At 31.0% G+C, this 18,461-nt stretch overlaps 4 protein-coding genes across 4 annotated transcripts; 2 read left to right on the top strand and 2 right to left on the bottom strand.

The window, feature by feature from the left end:
- The first annotated feature begins 258 nt into the window (after positions 1–258).
- On the top strand, positions 259–2,388 carry AIMP3 (aaRS-interacting multifunctional protein 3). Its single transcript, XM_068764411.1, has 4 exons — positions 259–527; positions 703–891; positions 1,719–1,814; positions 2,157–2,388. Exons 1-4 carry the CDS (start codon positions 456–458, stop codon positions 2,304–2,306), a joined length of 507 nt encoding a protein of 168 aa, XP_068620512.1. The 5' UTR covers positions 259–455; the 3' UTR covers positions 2,307–2,388.
- Positions 2,389–5,018: 2,630 nt separating this feature from the next.
- Positions 5,019–8,012, bottom strand: LOC137921668 (odorant-binding protein 59a-like). Its single transcript, XM_068764477.1, has 4 exons — positions 7,569–8,012; positions 5,961–5,996; positions 5,773–5,899; positions 5,019–5,122 (listed from the first exon to the last, which is right to left on the bottom strand). The coding sequence occupies exons 1-4, from the start codon at positions 8,010–8,012 to the stop codon at positions 5,019–5,021; spliced, it is 711 nt and encodes a 236-aa protein (XP_068620578.1).
- Positions 8,013–15,592: 7,580 nt separating this feature from the next.
- On the top strand, positions 15,593–16,323 carry LOC137921746 (keratin-associated protein 19-1-like). Its single transcript, XM_068764565.1, has 2 exons — positions 15,593–15,675; positions 15,832–16,323. The coding sequence occupies exons 1-2, from the start codon at positions 15,667–15,669 to the stop codon at positions 16,150–16,152; spliced, it is 330 nt and encodes a 109-aa protein (XP_068620666.1). The 5' UTR covers positions 15,593–15,666; the 3' UTR covers positions 16,153–16,323.
- A 1,341-nt stretch (positions 16,324–17,664) lies between these two features.
- Positions 17,665–18,391, bottom strand: LOC137921707 (neuropeptide-like protein 31). The gene is made up of 2 exons (XM_068764520.1): positions 18,362–18,391; positions 17,665–18,110 (listed from the first exon to the last, which is right to left on the bottom strand). The coding sequence occupies exons 1-2, from the start codon at positions 18,368–18,370 to the stop codon at positions 17,826–17,828; spliced, it is 294 nt and encodes a 97-aa protein (XP_068620621.1). The 5' UTR covers positions 18,371–18,391; the 3' UTR covers positions 17,665–17,825.
- Positions 18,392–18,461: the final 70 nt, after the last annotated feature.

Here is an 18,461-nt window from a genome sequence, read left to right on the forward strand (position 1 = left end):
TTGGAATATAACATATTCTGATTTATTTATTTTTAGTCAACATTTATTTTATTGTTTATTACTTTGTATAATGTGGATAGATAATTTAATATGGATGATTTTGTATTGTAAAAATTAGGTGCGAACTAAGCAAATATTTAATTTTTTGCTGCGTGATTTAAGCACATTTATTAAAAAAAGTATTTTTTGTTGTTTCATATTTTAAAACCTTTTGACATGTATGTCAACAGAAAAAAAAACTAACGTTAAGTCCTGAAATATTGGCATTGAAGCTTTTTTAACGCATTTTCATTATATTTTACATTCACATTTGTACATGACGATATGAAATAAGGTGTTCGACTGAGAATATTTAAAATTTGTATTTTAATACAGAAATTAAGTTAAAGTATAACATATTAAAATATCAATTATAAGTATAATATCAATTATTTCCAAAAGAAACAAGAAAAACGATGGATGTCGTAAAATCAGTTGGTAAATACTTAAACACCTCCGTAGGCTCTATTTGTTATAATACAGATAAAGTACGTATAAATTTTTATATTCGAAGAATATTATTGAACACTAGATTAACCTTAAAAACCTTTGACTAGTATGAAATTTGTAGTGTGGAAGAAATTTATAGCTTCGTAAGATTTTTAATTTAAAACCTTTCTTTTGTTTTAACGATTATCATTTTAATTCATTGTTACTTTTTAGACACTAACCACAATTATTGATAAAGAAAATGTTGAAGGATTTGCAAGTATTATTTTGTGGCTGGCATCAAAAAGTGGTACTAAAATGAGCCAAGAACAAGTTTTACTGAGCTATCAATGGCTTGAACATTTGGCAATGTATTCTAATCAAGCCGTTTCTAATCCATCATTCAGTAAAAACTTTTTACAGGTAAGATTAAATAGTATGTAATAATTATTAATGTGAGAAGTAACATTTACGACAAAGTTTAATAAGTAATAGCATAATATACATTTCGTGTATTTGATCAATATGTTTATATTATAATTTATCAAATAATAATTAGTTTTTCAGTGATTAAAGGTTGTTTAAATGTCCATTGTTGGACATAAGCCCACCTACAGATTTCTAATATGATTGGTGTGAAGCAGCATGCATCTAGTGACTTCCAACAACTTTGACAAGATTTTTTTGTATGGCTCCCATTATTCAGGGCTTCTCATTCCCCTATCATTTTTGAGAGAGGGACTTTGTTTAGCAATATTTATTTCATTGTTACTATTTTATTTTCAATCTCTTCTCTCGTCTTTCACAACTTTTTTGCAACATCCTCTTTCATTTATATTTTTATATATATTCTCTTTTGTGCTCTTCCTTTCATTCACAATCCTTACACACATTCACCTCTTCTTTTGCTACATTATTTGATATCATTTAGTTTACAATTTCAAATTCCCTATTTATTTTTTTTATTATATTTCAGAGGGATACATATGATAAATAAATTAAAAGAATAGTGGGTTTTCATTTAAATGATTTAGATAATAAATAGGCTGCATAACCTGCTAAAATATAAATGTTATAAATAAGTTTGTATTAATATCTGTTATATAATATATTACATACTTATTTCACTTTATTTCAAGACAGTTCTCTTATTTCATTTATGTATTTTATTTTCTATGATAATATGTAAGTAAAATTATGAATATGAAATGTTTGTATGAGTAATATGTGTATGTTTGTTTTATTTTCAGGGCATTAACAGGGCATTAGCAAACAATACATACTTAGCAGGACCAGCTGTAACTGTAACAGATATTGCTGCTTACCATGTTCTGTACCCTTTGATAGTAAGTAAATATATTTGTTTTTATTAAAAAAGTAAATAAACTTAGAGAAAGTAATAATTTATGACATAGTGACATGATGATGAACAAATTAGTCTCTCAACTTCTGTGTTGAAATATATTTTATGTAAATATAATAAATGTTGGCGTTTCAATGTCAAAGATAAAAAGAATAGACTCATTAGTTCATCCACTGATGTCAGCCAATAGTTACCCTTTGCAAGGCATGAACTTCGTAAGTTATATATAGCTGTTTTTTTAAAGACAAAAAATTGCTAGCAGGAAATGTTTTTTTTTTAACTAGATTTAAACAAGATTATATTAACAAAAATTTCTTTTTTTCAGGAATCTCTTGGTATTTTAGAACGCGAATCGTTTTTGCATTTATGTAGATGGTGTAAGCACATACAAGCCTTGCCTGGTGCTTGTACAAATAAGCCACCACTTATTTTGAACACCTTGACTTTATCCATTTTGGCTCCGGCAGTACACTGATATGTATAATTTTGTATTGAAAAATTAATTTTACCAATTATAATTAGGTCATAAAATGCCTAGATTAAATGTTTGTATGAAATTACTTTCGTTTTAATTTTTGTTATCAAGAAAATGAAAATATTACACAATATTTTATGCAATTGTAATTTAAAATTTTTATTCACTTTATATGCCTTTGAGTTATTTATACTGCAAGTAAGTATCAATATTTATTACTCTTACTTACTCATGTGCATGATGTATTATAGTAACTATCTCAAGTACTAAGTCTTTAAACTGAAATATTTTTTATATTTGCCAATATTTTTGGTTGCAACACACTTATGAATAGGCTTCTTCTACCATCAAGTGAACACTCCTAATCCATTTATTGCTACCAAAATTTTACTGTCAGAATCATATTCTATTGTCGGTAAGACTAAAAATATCAATGCTTTAATTTTTTAGAACCTGAAATATTTTTTATGGTATATTTTATAATGGGGAAAAACTATTTAATATGATTATTAATATTAACAAGGTTTTACTGGATGTAATCCTTTTAAATACCTAAATCTTAGTTTCATTATTTAGGCATTTGAGCCCATAGATGCACACTGCAGAGAATAGGCCTCTCCAAAGATATCTATAGGGGGACAACATAATCATCACACTTGGTAGGTGGGTATTGCAATAGCAGCACTAGTATGTTACTGCCCATCCTTTGGATATTTATTTGAGAGCAGTGACAATTCTTTATAATTAATGTACAGTACTAAATTTATAAGATTGTATCCTGGGAATTGAACCCGCAACCTACAATTGTAAGTCTCAGCCTCTTCCACTAGGCTACGACTGCTCATTGCTTTATAATCTACACTGTCTCATTATTTGTATTTATTCAATACAATGCACATTTGTCAAAATTGCCACGGTTATAAGTTGCTGTGACATTTTTTATCAAACATTGATAAAGGAGGAGTGTAGTATATGAACTGAAGTGGTTGTCTGAGTGTAAATAATAATACACTCAAATGTAATGATGTATCAAGTTTTTAAATATTATTTTTTGCTACCCAACTATACGAAATTGTTATGAGTTTGGATATAATAGTACATCTTCATAGATATACATAAGTATAATGGTTCCTAATCAAATATTTGAGTAGGCTTAGTTTAACTGCCTACTTGTCATAAAAAAATTTGCATTTCATAGAAAGTGCTAAATTACTATCTTTGAACACGAAAACCAACTTACGTAATTAATCCTTTCCAAATTTCGAAACATCTTTAGGTAGGCAATTTACGCACATTTATGAATAGTCAATTATTTTATCCTTACAAATAGTAATCTACAACTAGCTCGGAATGTTAATCTGACGAGAAGAGCCGGCCATAAACTTAAAAGTAACATGTAATAACCATGTATATGAGTGAAAAAACAAGTCCTACACATTTAGATTAACTTAAAACTCGAATGCTGTAAAACTATTTATTTAAAATGTACTTTTAATTTTTTACTTAACACTAAAAAAAGAAGGAAACTTTACAAGTAACTATAAAACTAATGACATTTAAAGTTTCAAAAAAGTTAAAATATTGTTAGTATACGTATTTTCATTTTTCTACCCACTCATTTACATATAGATAATTATTACTTTCAGATGGCAATGTGTTCGGTAATAGAATTACCAAAACAGCTTATGCCTAACGAATTGATTAACGCAAGCTTGGAGAAACCAGTTATATATCATCCTCAACCGTTTTCATACCCCGGTTACCCTGTTATATTGTATTTATAAATAGATTTATTTACAAGCAAATAAAAAATATTTATGTAATTATTTGCTTGTAACTATGTATTTGGACGATATCGAATGTAATTTGCCTAAACCGTATTAACTTCATAAATGTTTAGGATACCAAAAAGCATGTCAGTACGTACATACGCGTTCAACACTATCAAGCCATGTGTACGTTAAAAAATTTGCAGATGTCAGTATTCCTCAGATTTTAAAGCGAGTTTTGAATGCCAGTTGTTGGGTAGCTGCCTAATACTTATTACAATTATTTATTAGGTAACTATTATTTATGTCTATTTCAGTATTATATTGTATATATAGTATTATATCGATACATAACAGCAAACAAAATGGTTAAGAAATAGTGTATAGAAAATATTTATTATACTCGTTATTGTAATATTTAGGGTAATAAAAAAAACGACTTAAAAATATTAGGTTTTCTCCGTGACCTATAATATTGGCCTAACTCAAGGTAATGTGCGTGAGGTTAAGTTGCATTTTGTGGTCCCACTTTAGATCAGGTGATCACCTTAATCATATAAATTCCGTGTTAAACAAATCTAGTGGAATTTCGATTAATGGTAAATGATCGGCCGTCCATTATTGTTCGAGTCTTTAGTTTTTAGCGCTTATCATACTATAAACAGTTGCCATAATTGACGAGCATTTCTCCGACTCAAGTCCCCTAAATCATGTTTACCATAATTATAATAGAAAGTGGGACTGTGACTAATGAATTAAAAACAGTGGGTTTAATACTCTTAAGCGACACAATTTAAAAGTGTATTGTTTTAAAGTGTAATGTTTGTGTTAACTGAAACATAAATCTACAGGGGTTATTATTAATGCTATGGTTAATATTATATCTCCTCCAAAAAAATGGATTATGAGGTTAGAATAGGAAATAATTTTAAACAGATGCTATTTATTGTTTTGTTTTGTTCTCGTCAGTTCCCTTTATCCTATTTCTGATGCTCGTCATTAAGCAGCTTGCAAGTCTGTTCGAATAAGAGCATTTATCCTCGATTTCTGAAATTAAAACGTTTCTTATTTTGAAAAAATTATACCAACAATCAACCAACCGTTTTCATAATATTTTAGCAGATATTTTGACATTTCGTGTTTTTCGATATATTTAAATTGTGTTCAGTAGTCATGTATAAATAATATTATTTATGTAATGCATATTAATAACTAAGATTATAGTAATAAAAGATAATTAAATTTATCTCTTGATGAAATGATGCGTTTTCTTTATATACAGCATGATTGGTTATAGATTTAAATGTTTTAAAGAGAAAAATGTCTTCCTCGTTTCATGTCAATTAATGTAAGACACATTATAACTAAAAATTAATGGTATCGGAAATTATAAACAACATAATGATGACAAGGTAAAAAAAGTTTTCAAAATTCGGATTACCACGATTCAAATGAATTATTGTTGACTATCTGTACGTATAGATTTTATACTGCCAAAAGTTATTGACCTCCCGCATTCTAATAGAAAAAAAATTCAGTGTAATTTCCTCTTAGAGGGTTTTTGGAATGGGCGTAAAAGCTTTAAAACTTTTTGCTGATAAACTAGTTCACTATTTTAGACTTTTTACACCGATAACCTTTTAATCTTTATAGATTACATATTGCAAAAACAGAAATTGTATAATAATTCATTTTACCTAATTGAAGGTCTTGGAAGCATGCTTTGACCTGATCTTGCAAATAACTTTGTAAATGTTGAGGCGAGATAAACGATTGAATTTTGTTCCATAAAGCGGTCTCTCGTGGAATTCCCCGTGCATCAACCTGCAAAAACTAATGTTATATGTTTGATATATTTTAAATAAGTTACGTCATGAGTACTTACCACATGTAAATTGGCGAATACACATTGGTCGAGACACTGAAAGATGTAAATATTATTTAGTATATTTTTTTTTGTTCTATCAATATGCGAACTTACACAGATTGTTAGTACAAATGTTCATTCAATTTTGATTAAATAGCTTTAGATAATTGGAATATCAGGTTAGCATTGAAAATACAATTCAACAATTATTTAATATTAAAAGTTCGTAGTTTTGCTAATATGTTGTTGACGTGAAATATCATTTCGTTTTCGAAATATGTTCGTAAGTTACGAATTATAAAGTGTTAAAGTGATTTCCTTACCAATTTATTAGTGTTGTTATACAGAATAACGTTTAAAAAAAAAGCGTGATATAAAGGAAGGGAGTAAAAATTCTTCCTTTTTATGTTTTGTTTAAAGTTTTATTTGAACAATTAATTATCTTAAAAGATTAATAATTGTATAAACATAATTTCTTTAATCAAAAAACATAAGCCGGACCTGCAATGGCCTATATGATTGTTAGTGCTAAGTTCTGCGGTAATAGTTCCTATTACGCAAGTGCTTTACAATTTTTTTCAACCTTTGTTCGTGTCGAGATTTAATGATTTTAGTAAATAACACTACATTATTCGCCAGACATAGTTAATATCACAAAATACATAATTTATCTTATTGGTTCTATCGTTAACCAATAAAATAACCAAGCTAAAGATGAGTTAATAGGCATCTGCCATTTGTACGGTACGGACTTGTTCTCTTATTCTGAAGTTGATTGCTCCTTTTACTCTGCAACGTGGAGTATTTTTCTTTAATAATGATTATGAAAAAGTAATGATGAATTCGGGTCGGGACTGGGACGGTACTTTTCGTCATATGAAATAGTAACGATAAAAATGTAAAGAGTTACGTACAATGCATCTTTAAAAATAAAATTGTAGAATCTCAATTTCTTTTATTTCTTTCATTACGTTAGGCATGCGCACTTGAATGAATGCTGCATTGTCTTTTCGGTGAATACATATCTTTGTTGTATGGCACTATGTGTATTAATGGTATTATGTGCACGTATTACTGTTTGGTGACAGATGAAAGAGGTCACGTTTCTACTTAAGCCTTTTGTAACAGATAATAGGCTCTAAATAATTTTTATGTAATGAAAAAAGTCTAATTTGGATGTCTTTTAATGTACTTTGCTAACTACGTTAATGAATAAAAAATTATACTTGAAAGAACGCGAACCCGGACATACTTAATCTTTTTTGAGCGCAGACAGACGGCAAAATGTTAAGAAAAGCAGTAAAAAGTTCGTCGCACTCTTTTACTGAACAAGAAAAATTGAAATTCAATGGGGGCGGCCTATGTCTCACAGTGGATGTCCTATGTTTGAAATGATGGCAGTGATAATGAAAAGACAAATTAGTTTTATCAAAATTATACTTTATCAAACTGGTCTGTTAAGTGAGTTGGTTAAAGGTACATAATTATGTTAATTTAATATTGTTACAAAGACCTTTGTGTTGTAATACTTTTTAATTTTTACGGTTATTAAAAGTCAATTAGCAATTAGGAGTCTTCTGGCATTGCCAATGTGCGCCCATTTGGAAAATTTTATACAAAATATACCTGATCTGCTTCGTAATTTTCATGGAAGATTTTGTCCCTCTTGGTTCTTTTTGTGTTATAATGGTTGCGCATAAAATGATCTGTATAACTAGGGGTGGTATTTATCTTTTCCTTGTCATAATCATCGTTTAATTTCATAAAATCCTTTTCCGTGTTTGTATTATTTTTGTGATTCATAATTTCGCTGGTATTTCGTCTTTCGTGATTATACTGGTTTGAATTTTCTGTAATACTATCTACACGGGGATACTGATAGTGCTGCCCGGACTTAATACTGGAACGACGATTGCGTTGATTAGGATTAACATAATTTTGTGAGGCTCCATCTGTACAAGCTCGTATAGCAGCTGCAACTTCATTTTCTAACAGATGAATATTTTCTTTGCTGCAATATGTTAGTAAAGCCGTTGAGAGAAAAACTATTAAAACCGCTAACTTCAACATTGTTATTTAAAAATGGAATAAAAAAAATAGGGTTCGTCTTATAAATGGCAACGCGCAGGAAGTAAGGTTATTATTAATGACAGGCGAGTGGCAGATCAGTGGCCGTATGTTACTCTAGTTTTTAATTTTACACATTAATGCTTGGAAAAGTGACACATTAATGCCATGATTTGATGCTAGCAAAATTACTATTATTAAACGTGGGAACGCTCCATGTTACTAGCCACTATTGTCAAATACTTTAAAGAGATAAATTATAATTGCGTGTTCGAATTCAAATTCGACTACCGGTTTGAGTGAGCTAGTCGCTGCTATTTTTCGTCGTTCTTTTTGCCAAATTATTACCAATTTTTCCCGGAAGTGTGATATATAAATTGTAAATACCAGAAAGTGAACCTCATATTGGTCAACCTCATTAGGGGGACCGGAAAGTAATGTCGCTATCTTAAGTTAAATTCACTTTTTAACAAGGTTTTATTTGTAATCAACAATATATTCACCTTCGTTATCAATAACCTATTACCATCTAGTATACAAATGTTCAATGCCGGAGTAAAAATAAATTGGTTTTTCTGTAAAATATGCGGACAGAAACAATATTACCTTCAGGTGCCCTTTATTATATCTAATAAAACTCGTTACATCGAGTTAGTAAATGCTCCCAGATGATGTACAAGAAGCGCCTGAGGGTTTACTACACTGTTAATAACTTCATAGAAAACAGCATAGCTTGGTATTCGTATTCTCGTATCGTATTCGTATAGAAATAAGCAATTTTATAATGTTTTTAAATGAAAAAAAAAATAGTACTACAGAGTTTCTTTTGCCGGTCCTTAGCTTGACGGCAATGAGAAATGTAATCTATTCCGTTTCATCATTTCTGTTCATTTCCGTTTTAGTAACAAAAACGAAAAACATTATATTCTATAAGACTAGTCAAGGATAGAATATGGATGAAGGAAAAATGATGATTATGATATTTTATGATAAAAACATGGCGGCACTATGGTAAATTATTGCTCATGCATGTTTATAATTTCTGTTAATATTTAATATTATATTGAACTACGAAAATAATGTAGCGTCATTAATATGAGATAATCACAATATAGCCGGAACGCTAAAGCCATAATTTGTATAATCCAGGATTCAATAGCTATAGGCAATTTAACTACAAGGTTCTAACTTGTTGTATCAATCACTAGACTTGGTTGATTGGCATTTTAATTCTAGGAAAATGATTGTTTAGCTAATGACTGGGGCAATGTGAAGTATAATATGCTTATAATTTGTTGCGTTGTGTAATATTAATACTGTAATATTATAAGCGATTTATGCATATAACATACATACAATTTTTAATGCCATCATATTACGAGATTACACAAGCGTTCGTCTGATCGTAAATATTACATGCCGCTGCTAAAATCCTCCTGTTGTACAGGGTTTTGAAGAGAAAATTCTTCATCCTTGTTATATTTAGCCAGAATAATAGTATCAAGCCGCGATTCAGCCCTCTTGGGCACCAAACTTATGGGATAAGCGCGGCGTAAGACATCCTCCCACATGGTGAACGTAGCTTATTAAGATCCTCGGCAGACGCTGGATGTAAGCCGCTTCCAAGCGATTCCATTGTGAACGTTTTACACTGCGCTTGCCAATTCATGGTCTCCACTCAATAACCTTTATGACCTATCGGCCATCTGCGTATTCACTGCTACTTTCATTCGCCGTTCTGTTGGGCTACTTTCGTTCGCTCACGGATATTATTCATGATTCAAAAAAGCTATTAATTCCATTAACAACGGGGTCCATCTATTAGGAACAATAATTTTACCTCACATTACATAGTCGGTGGTTCAGCTATGCATCAGAAATAATTGAAAATTATCTTATTAGTAATTATTCAAGTTCATCTATTATTACAAAAATATGTAAAACTATCATCGTTGTTGTGAACGGAGATGATTTCATAATGATAATGTAGCTAATAATCCTTGCTGTGAGTAGTATGACTATTACACCGTTGAATGATGTGACTCATGATGTCACGATAACAGACAGCTTGTGTTGTTTCGGTCTGCTTCGAATGAGCTCAAGAGGTTACGATTAAATAAAATATGCTACACGTTATTTTTTTATTTTCTATAAATTCTATTTTGTGTCGGTAGGGTTTTTTGTTTACAAATTTTTTCCCGTTGACTGTCTGCGATAGTTGAAAGAGGGATTGCCGTTATTTGATACGGATCTTTTTTCTTCCAGCTGCTATTTTTCTTATAGGCAAATGCAAATAAAATGTACACAAATCCGTATTGAGTATCCCACGCTTTGTACTTGTATAATTATTGTAACACCTCACAATATACATAGGGTCGTTGCTTATGGCTGTAAAAGCTTTTTAGGTGTGAGTATAACTAGCTCATTTATCAGCAGAAAGTTTTAAATCTTTTGAAACCTATTGACTATCTTAGTGAGATTGCGACTGGCCAATATCTTCTAGCAAAACAAAGCCTGCAGGACTGGATAGTAAACAATATTTATTTTATAAATAAATTTAAAAAGTTTTAATTACATTGTCATCATTATGTTATTAATTATTTCTGAATATTTTATCGCTTTTTTGCACTAGCAAGATTGAGATCTATATTCAACGCTTTAAAACTTACACTTATCAAACTTTTACACTTATCGACGATCAACTTTTATATCATATGCCTCGTCATATTTAAAATTGGAAATGTACAGAATTACTATTTTTTTGTGAACAACACCAATGAATCAAATTAAGCTAATCTGTAAGACGTCCTATACTGGGTATAGGCCTACCTCCATAGATTTACAAAAGGTGTGGTTGGAAGTGGATTGCACCCAACGTTTTGCGATGACGTTAATAAGGTCGTGTTTTGTTATATAAGCAAAGTGTTGACTTAAGCATATTTCTTTGTTTTGGATAAATTTTAGACTTTGAGAAGAGTAATAGTAATACAACTTATTATATATAACTTATGAATAATAAAATATTGCCTCTCATCTGTTACGTAGTCTATGGTCTTCACATGATACTTATTATGGCAAACTTGAAAAACAACGTTGACATTTATTTTCCGCTTGGATTAACATATGAAATAAAATTAAACTTCGAAGACTGCACCGCATATGTTAAGTTTAATGTCAATAAATATGTGACAGTTTGATTTACACTTAAGGAATAATAATATTGTCAAGTCTTTTTAAAATTTAACTTAAATGTTCGAAGGTTAAAAAATGTTCAAATGGAAATTTTTGATAAATTATCCTTTACCATAGTGTCCCCATTTTCCGTTGCCCCATCCGTTCCAAGTTGGTTTATTATTACTCCCATATATTCTAACAAATGTTGCTTTGGAGTTCAGAATATCATGGCTGGTATCTGTTGAAATTGGATTTCCATTGCTAGTTCTTATTTTTGGGCTTTCAAGTTCGATTACACTTGCGTAACTGGTTCCCACAGCTCCATTGCTTTCAGCACCATTATTGCCGTAGGTGCCGCTTACACTGAACGTTAGCGGAATATAAATGCTTCCCATTCTATAGTCTGTGCGCATTTTTGGCCAAAAAAGCCTTGGCTTCGGTGTCATTGCGTATGTGTTTATGTTTGGTACTGCGAAATAAATTAGATTTTATATTATATTACTGTAATTAATAACATTTTTCGGTGTTATTATTAGTTTTTATATTATAGAAGTTAGCTATTATCAAAAATTATTAGTTGATTATTAATAACTAGAGGTATCCGTTCACACATTGCCGTGTTATGCATTTTATTAAAAATCTGAACAAAAAGGCAATTGTATGCGATACCTCAAAAAAAAAGGTGTAAAAAAAAAACATTTTCTTCAAACCTTCCTCTAAAAACGTTATAAATTACCAAAATTTTCACGGTGATTCAGACATTCAGACGATGAAGATTGATAATGCGATTAAATATTTACAATTCAAAGTAGAATATTAATTATATCAAAACATTAAATTTGACTATGTATTTACACGGCACTTTCGTAGCATTCCGTTATTTAAACTATGCGAGTAAGGCGAATGTTCTTTTTATCCATTAAAAATAAATCGCTACGCTCGTAATCTGTAAGATAGTACGTTTTTTGACTTTGTTAATTTTAGTTTTGGTATTGCTATAGAAGGATAAGATTTGTTACTAACTAGATTTAAAATATTTATCTGCATAAATTAAATTTCTAAAGACAATATGTTAGAGATGATCACATTTACCTATTTCTTTTTCTGTAAACAATTCAACAGTTGAATGTGGAGATTGGGACCACAAGGATTGTTCTGAGTTTGGTGACTTCATCGGTGGACTGGGTTGGAGATATAGCGCAGGATCCAGTATAGCACCCTCCATGACATATAATATATTTAATGTGTACCAGCAAACAAGAAACTGAAAGAAAATCATTTTTGTAATATTTATCTGTTTATATAGTTACTTAAATGTTTGTTGCAGTAATTTCATAAAAATGATTTACAAAATTCGGAATATCTTTATTGAAGTGGGCATTTTGAGTCAACACACACTTTTAACTCGACAATTATTAGCATATTATTATTAAATGTTATATTCATATAAAATTTAATTTTTAGATGAACGAGTTCCGTTAGCAACATTTGCGTATTACTGGAATGAATAAAATTTAGCTGTTACGTTTATATTTATTAATACATTAATTGCGAAATATTTAATTTTTCTTACTTACAAACATTTTAGAGAACTTCTTCAAACCACATTCACGATTAAAGATATTTACTTCAGATAATGATTTCGAGCGCAACTAAAAGAACTGTTTACGCGGCCGTAGTCCCGGTTATATTAGAGGAAGCATGGGAAAACTTTCTCCTAAATTTATTCTTACAATGCCATGGTCGAAAACCAGTTTTAAGTTACGTGAGAGGCTTTCGTGTCAAGGTCAAGGACAAGGAAAGTTTGGTACTCAATGAACTAATTATTGAATTAAAAGTAGTTTTTAGTTTAATTAGAAATATACTTAATAACAAATACATCAAAATAACTAGTTTCAAAATATTCAGTATAAGATTTTAATAGTGAGAATTTTTCTGGCTTGTATAGACTAAATTAGGCTCGGGGACTTCTTTAAGAACACTATTGTGATGTCGATTTTTTTCAGTTTTAATAAATAAACGATAACAATTATAAAATCAATAAAGAATATAAAGTTCATTATTCAATGGACATTAGATAATAACGTTGGTTAGAAAAAACCTTATAATAGAAAAAAGTATTTCGCAATGACAAAAACAAAATAAAATTTTGAAAAATGCTTTTTCATTGTCCTAACAGGAAATTGATAAGTTGACAAGTGAAGATGCTCTGAAGGTTATTACTTAATGTGTCTAACATTGTGGGACTTTCCATATATGTGGGGTTTTCCGCAAACGTTTTCAAATGTTTGTGTGAATGTGTTACAAATTTGTTGCACATGAACATGCTTTATTAGTAAAGTATAGCAATTAATTATTACGTAGTTTTTCACATTCATTAACATTCATAAAAAAGTTTCAATTTTAATAGTAGATAGGAAAACGAATTACCCATTGTTTACTTTTTGTTTACCATAAATGTATGCTTGGTACATGTCGATTTGGATATGTCAAAATCTACTGCTAACAAGTGGTGATCCAATGCAATTTGCGACAAGATGGATTCAGAGTGATTTCTCTAGCTACCGCGCTTCAAACGGATTGCAGTAAGATGGAATTCATATTTCGCACTATAGATCCACGTTAGGTATAGACGCCGTGACTTATTGCTCGGAGACCTAGCCGTTATGGCTCTGATAAAAAGGCTCAAGTTCAATCATCGAAGAATTGCCCACTGAAGTGGTGTGGGCGGGGTACATCGCTTGTGCAACTGACGGCAGTTGGAACCGAAAGGTTCTGGCCTGCTTACCACGTGCTGGTATATGCCCCCTACTAGGTGGATCAACGACATAGTCCAGGATGCGGGCCGAGTAACACTAGTCTGCGTGGAAATCTTTGAGAGAAGCTTTGCAGTGGGCGTCTTCGGCTGAAATGATGTTTTTAATAATTATATTTAGTATCATAATAAAAAATTGAACTTAAAAATGTTGTACTTATAAATCCTTGATTCGCTCATTCATTAACTCTTAGGTGGAAAAAAGTTCGCCGGGTCAGGTGCGTAAATGACTTAGGTAATTTGAAAAACTAATAGGTAATTTCTCTAAAGGACAATAAATGAAAGCTTTGTTATTGATTCATTCTTCTCCACCATCTGAAACTATTTGTTGATGATTAACGATCGTGTTCGTCTACCAGTAAGTGCAAAACAAGCAATACTATGCAAATATTTATTGACTGACCAGTTCGTTTAAGACGGTTTTTCCACAAGATGAAACCATGACTTTTATTAATTTGTGTTTGTAGATAAATGTAGAATTAATTTTAATCATCAAATACATCATCTTCACTCCATGCGTTAAATGTAGAAACATTTTATATTTCCGCAAGGATCCTATATATTTAAGTAAGTTATAAAAAGGTATGTATTAAAAAGACTATTGCCTATACAAATACACTTTATACTTAAAATTAAGACGAAGTACTTTTTGCTTCAAAACTGGCGTGCTGTGATAACACCGGTGGCCATATAAGACTTAGACACGAATGACATTAATATATTTACGGTTTCGTAAATAATTTTCATTGACTTTAAAGTAATATGATATTTTTGAATACCTAACAATGTACTGCTTGGAATGTTAAAAGTTTTAAAGAAAACTGTATAATGTTTCTAAAACTGGCTAATGTTCTGTTGTGAATTTGATTTTTATTAATGTATGAATATGTTTGAACTATTAAATGATGCATAGACTACTTGGGAAGTTTATGCATTAATTATAACAATTAAAGTCATGATTATTTTTTATTACATGTGAATAATTATAGGAGTCACGATGGCTATGATCGGCATTTCCCTACAATTATCAAATAAGGAATGAGCAGATCCGTAGACCAATGAAAGTAGTTGATATAGCGCAGCCGATTGACAAGTTCAAGCGGCAGTGGACAAGCCACGTAGCATTCAACTATAGAATGCCACTTGGGCATTAAGGTTATGAAGAGAAAACCAAGAACTGGAAAGCACAGCGTAAGACGTCTTACAAGACGAACTTGTTAAGGTCGTTCGAAAATGCTGAACTGGGTGCTGCCAATCAAACTTATTCGAAATCCATGGAGTGCTGAAATATTTATAATAATGATAATATAACCGATAATCATTAATGACTTTTCCTAAATATTTTTTCTAACATAAAGTATATACCATCGTACATAATATCTATGAATAGATTTAAAAAAGAAGAAACAGATCACGGCATTTCTTTCACCCGCTTATCTGAAAATATGTTATGTGCCATTCTGTATTTGCCTTTTTAAAATTGTCTTATGTGTGTATAATATTTTACAATAACTTATTTGGTATTGTTTTTAGCACTCATACCGCAGACGACGTACGTTTTATGTCAATAATGAGTAAAATTACGTTTTATTTTTCGTGATTCCACATCTGCATAAATAGGCGGACGCCATCGTACAACGACATCATTACTTGCTAGGATTTAGCAAAATGAAGACTGTAAGTTGAATTTAATGAAATTTTAAATTTTCAAATAAATGGTTTCTCAACTTTATCCTACAGTAAAAAATCATTAGAAGTTTTTGTACATTTGATGCATGAAGTAAAACTTGGTTACCGAATGATTTTAACGCTTTTCCAACTCTTTTTATCCAGGTCGTGTATATTGGTTTGTTGGTGTGTTGTCTGGTGATCAGTAATGCGTTGCCTACTCCTGAAAATGAAGAGACGCAGCCGCAAACAATAGAAGAGAGTAAGACATTGGCTGCTGATGATTTACTAGAACCACAAGAATCAAGGTGGGGATGGGGAGGCTACGGCTGGGGTGGTCGAGGGGGTGGTTATGGATGGGGACGCCCTAGATACGGATGGGGATATCCAGGTTGGGGTCGTCCAAGCTACGGATGGGGCCGAGGCTGGGGAGGTGGAATTGGTTTCATTGGCGGTTACGGCTTTGGAGGTGGATGGGCTGGCTAAACCAACAAATTGTTTTATAAATTTGTTATTCTGTGATGTAATTTAGCCACTACAAGCAAGAAGTATTTATAAATGGTTTCAAAAATTTCACAAGTGATATATTATTCTAATAGGGTTACTGTAAGTTTAAACTTATCTATAATAAGATCTTAAATATAATTTTAATAAAAATTACATTTACTTTTATTTATTTTTCCACTTTAATGTACGAAATCCTCGATCTGACACATGTAAATGTAAGTTAGAGAAGATGTTAGAAACATATTTTAGAAACTTTGCTGACCATCGTGTGTGTGAATGAGCTGATAATTATAATAATGTTTAACTTTATGGTGACATTGAAAGGTTGTATGTCCTACACAAGATATATTAACTTGATTATTCACTTTTTTAGTTCAAACACAAAACTTTATGAAAGTGAGAAAATATTTATAAATAGAATTATTTATGATTTGAACAAAAAACATTTCACTATTTATTTAACTACTCTTCCATGCGTCGTATTCCTCGCTACTGAGGATCGTAACTTTTTTTGTAAAGTCTGTCGCGTACTATATTACGCAATTTGAGCTTTGCTGATGGTATGCCTTAAAAGTGTTATTTCTCACTTCAACGTTACGTTATTATGAACAGTTTCTATGCATTCCTGCCATCAGCTTTCCTTAGAGTAAATCTCGTTATAGACTTTTTACTTTTATATAATTAACTTTTTATATAATATAATAAAAATATAATTTACTTTTTATATAATTATTAGTTTGTCGCAGTTACTTGCTATCTTCAGATGATGTAGCAAAAATAACCTAAGGTTCATTGGTAGCATATTATGGTAAGCCTAGTTTTGATCTTCATTTTGGCGCGGATGTACTTGATTCATGGTATCTGTAATAATTTATTCAACACAAAAAAAATGTATAAAAGGGTAACTTACTCTGTCTGTTATTATATTGATCAAAATTAGGCTTCCCACAATATGATATCTAGGAATTTTAGGTTATGTACATTATTCGAAAGCAATTAGATTTTTGTACATGGATTTCTTAATAAAAAACGAATTAATAGATAATTGTATCATATTTCTTAGTTTCTGAAGATGTTATCACTGTTTACCTGGAGAGCTATTACTTTATTTATAATGACATTTGGACGAAAGCAGGAGCTCTACACGTTTAGGTGTATTGTGTAACATGTGTGTGGCATGTGATGGCAGCGTGGACAACTTGGCATTCTAAAGGAATGATACGGATTACATCTTGGATCGTGTACACCATTTGGGAGGGTCTCCCGCCCCCGAACTTGTCCGAGGTCTTCCAAGGGATAGAACCGTTAAAGAGAGACAAGCTGTCACGGTCGGTGCGATGCTTGTGTTTGTGTGTACGGGGAAAAGATTAAAATCGCCTGGCTCTTTTCAGCATTCACGTTAATTCTCCATTCATATTTTTAGTAATAGTAGATGATTTTAGAGAATGGTATTATGAAAACTAATAAAAATATTTTTTTATAAAATTTTATTATTTGTAGTATAGATATAAAAGTTTATTTACACAAAAATGTTAATTAGACTTAACAAAAAACGATTTTAAAGGAAAGTAAATTTAAACAATATTTAACATTTTTATCTAGATATCATAGAAGACACCTATGACGAAGATATATTTTTATTATTTTTATCGTCACCATCTTCCTCCGTGTCCCCAGCCGTTGCCGCGGCCCCAACCTCCAGGTCCTCCGTAACCTCCCCATCCACCGTGATCGCGACCGCCCCAGCCGCGATCACCAAAGCCACGGCCTCCCCAACCACGTCCACCGTTTCCACCCCAATCGTTGCCGCCCCAACCCCACCTTGATTCTTGTGGTTCTAATATATCGACTGATGCTGGTTTTATTGCCATATTTACAGCTGGCATTGCCATGGATAGTACCAGAAAACACATCGCTACCAACACAGCACAAAGTACCTGTAGAAGTTTAAAGAATATTGTTATTGGTTTTTAAAATAACAAATATAGTCACTAGAAATAATACATTGTTTTATTTTAGATGATATGTTTGTAAAAACTAAGAAAAGTTAAAGTAAAGTATTTTAAAAAAAATAGTCGATGTGTTAATAAATATTATTTAGAAAGATAAAGGCTAGTTATAAATATTACAATGTTTCTGGGTAACTTTAATTTCATTTAAATTTAATATTAAACAGAGTTTTACTTACAGACTTCATTTTAGTGTATTCAATTGTAAATTATTGAAGATAATATTGTAGCAGCTCTGCTATTTATACAGAACACGATATGTGCTAATAATTGGAAATG

Source organism: Battus philenor, unplaced genomic scaffold (genome assembly GCF_028537555.1).
Source record: "Battus philenor isolate CCGP_79_NKW_IND1 unplaced genomic scaffold, ilBatPhil1.0.hap1 SCAF_19, whole genome shotgun sequence".
Classification (NCBI taxonomy): Eukaryota; Metazoa; Arthropoda; class Insecta; order Lepidoptera; family Papilionidae; genus Battus; species Battus philenor.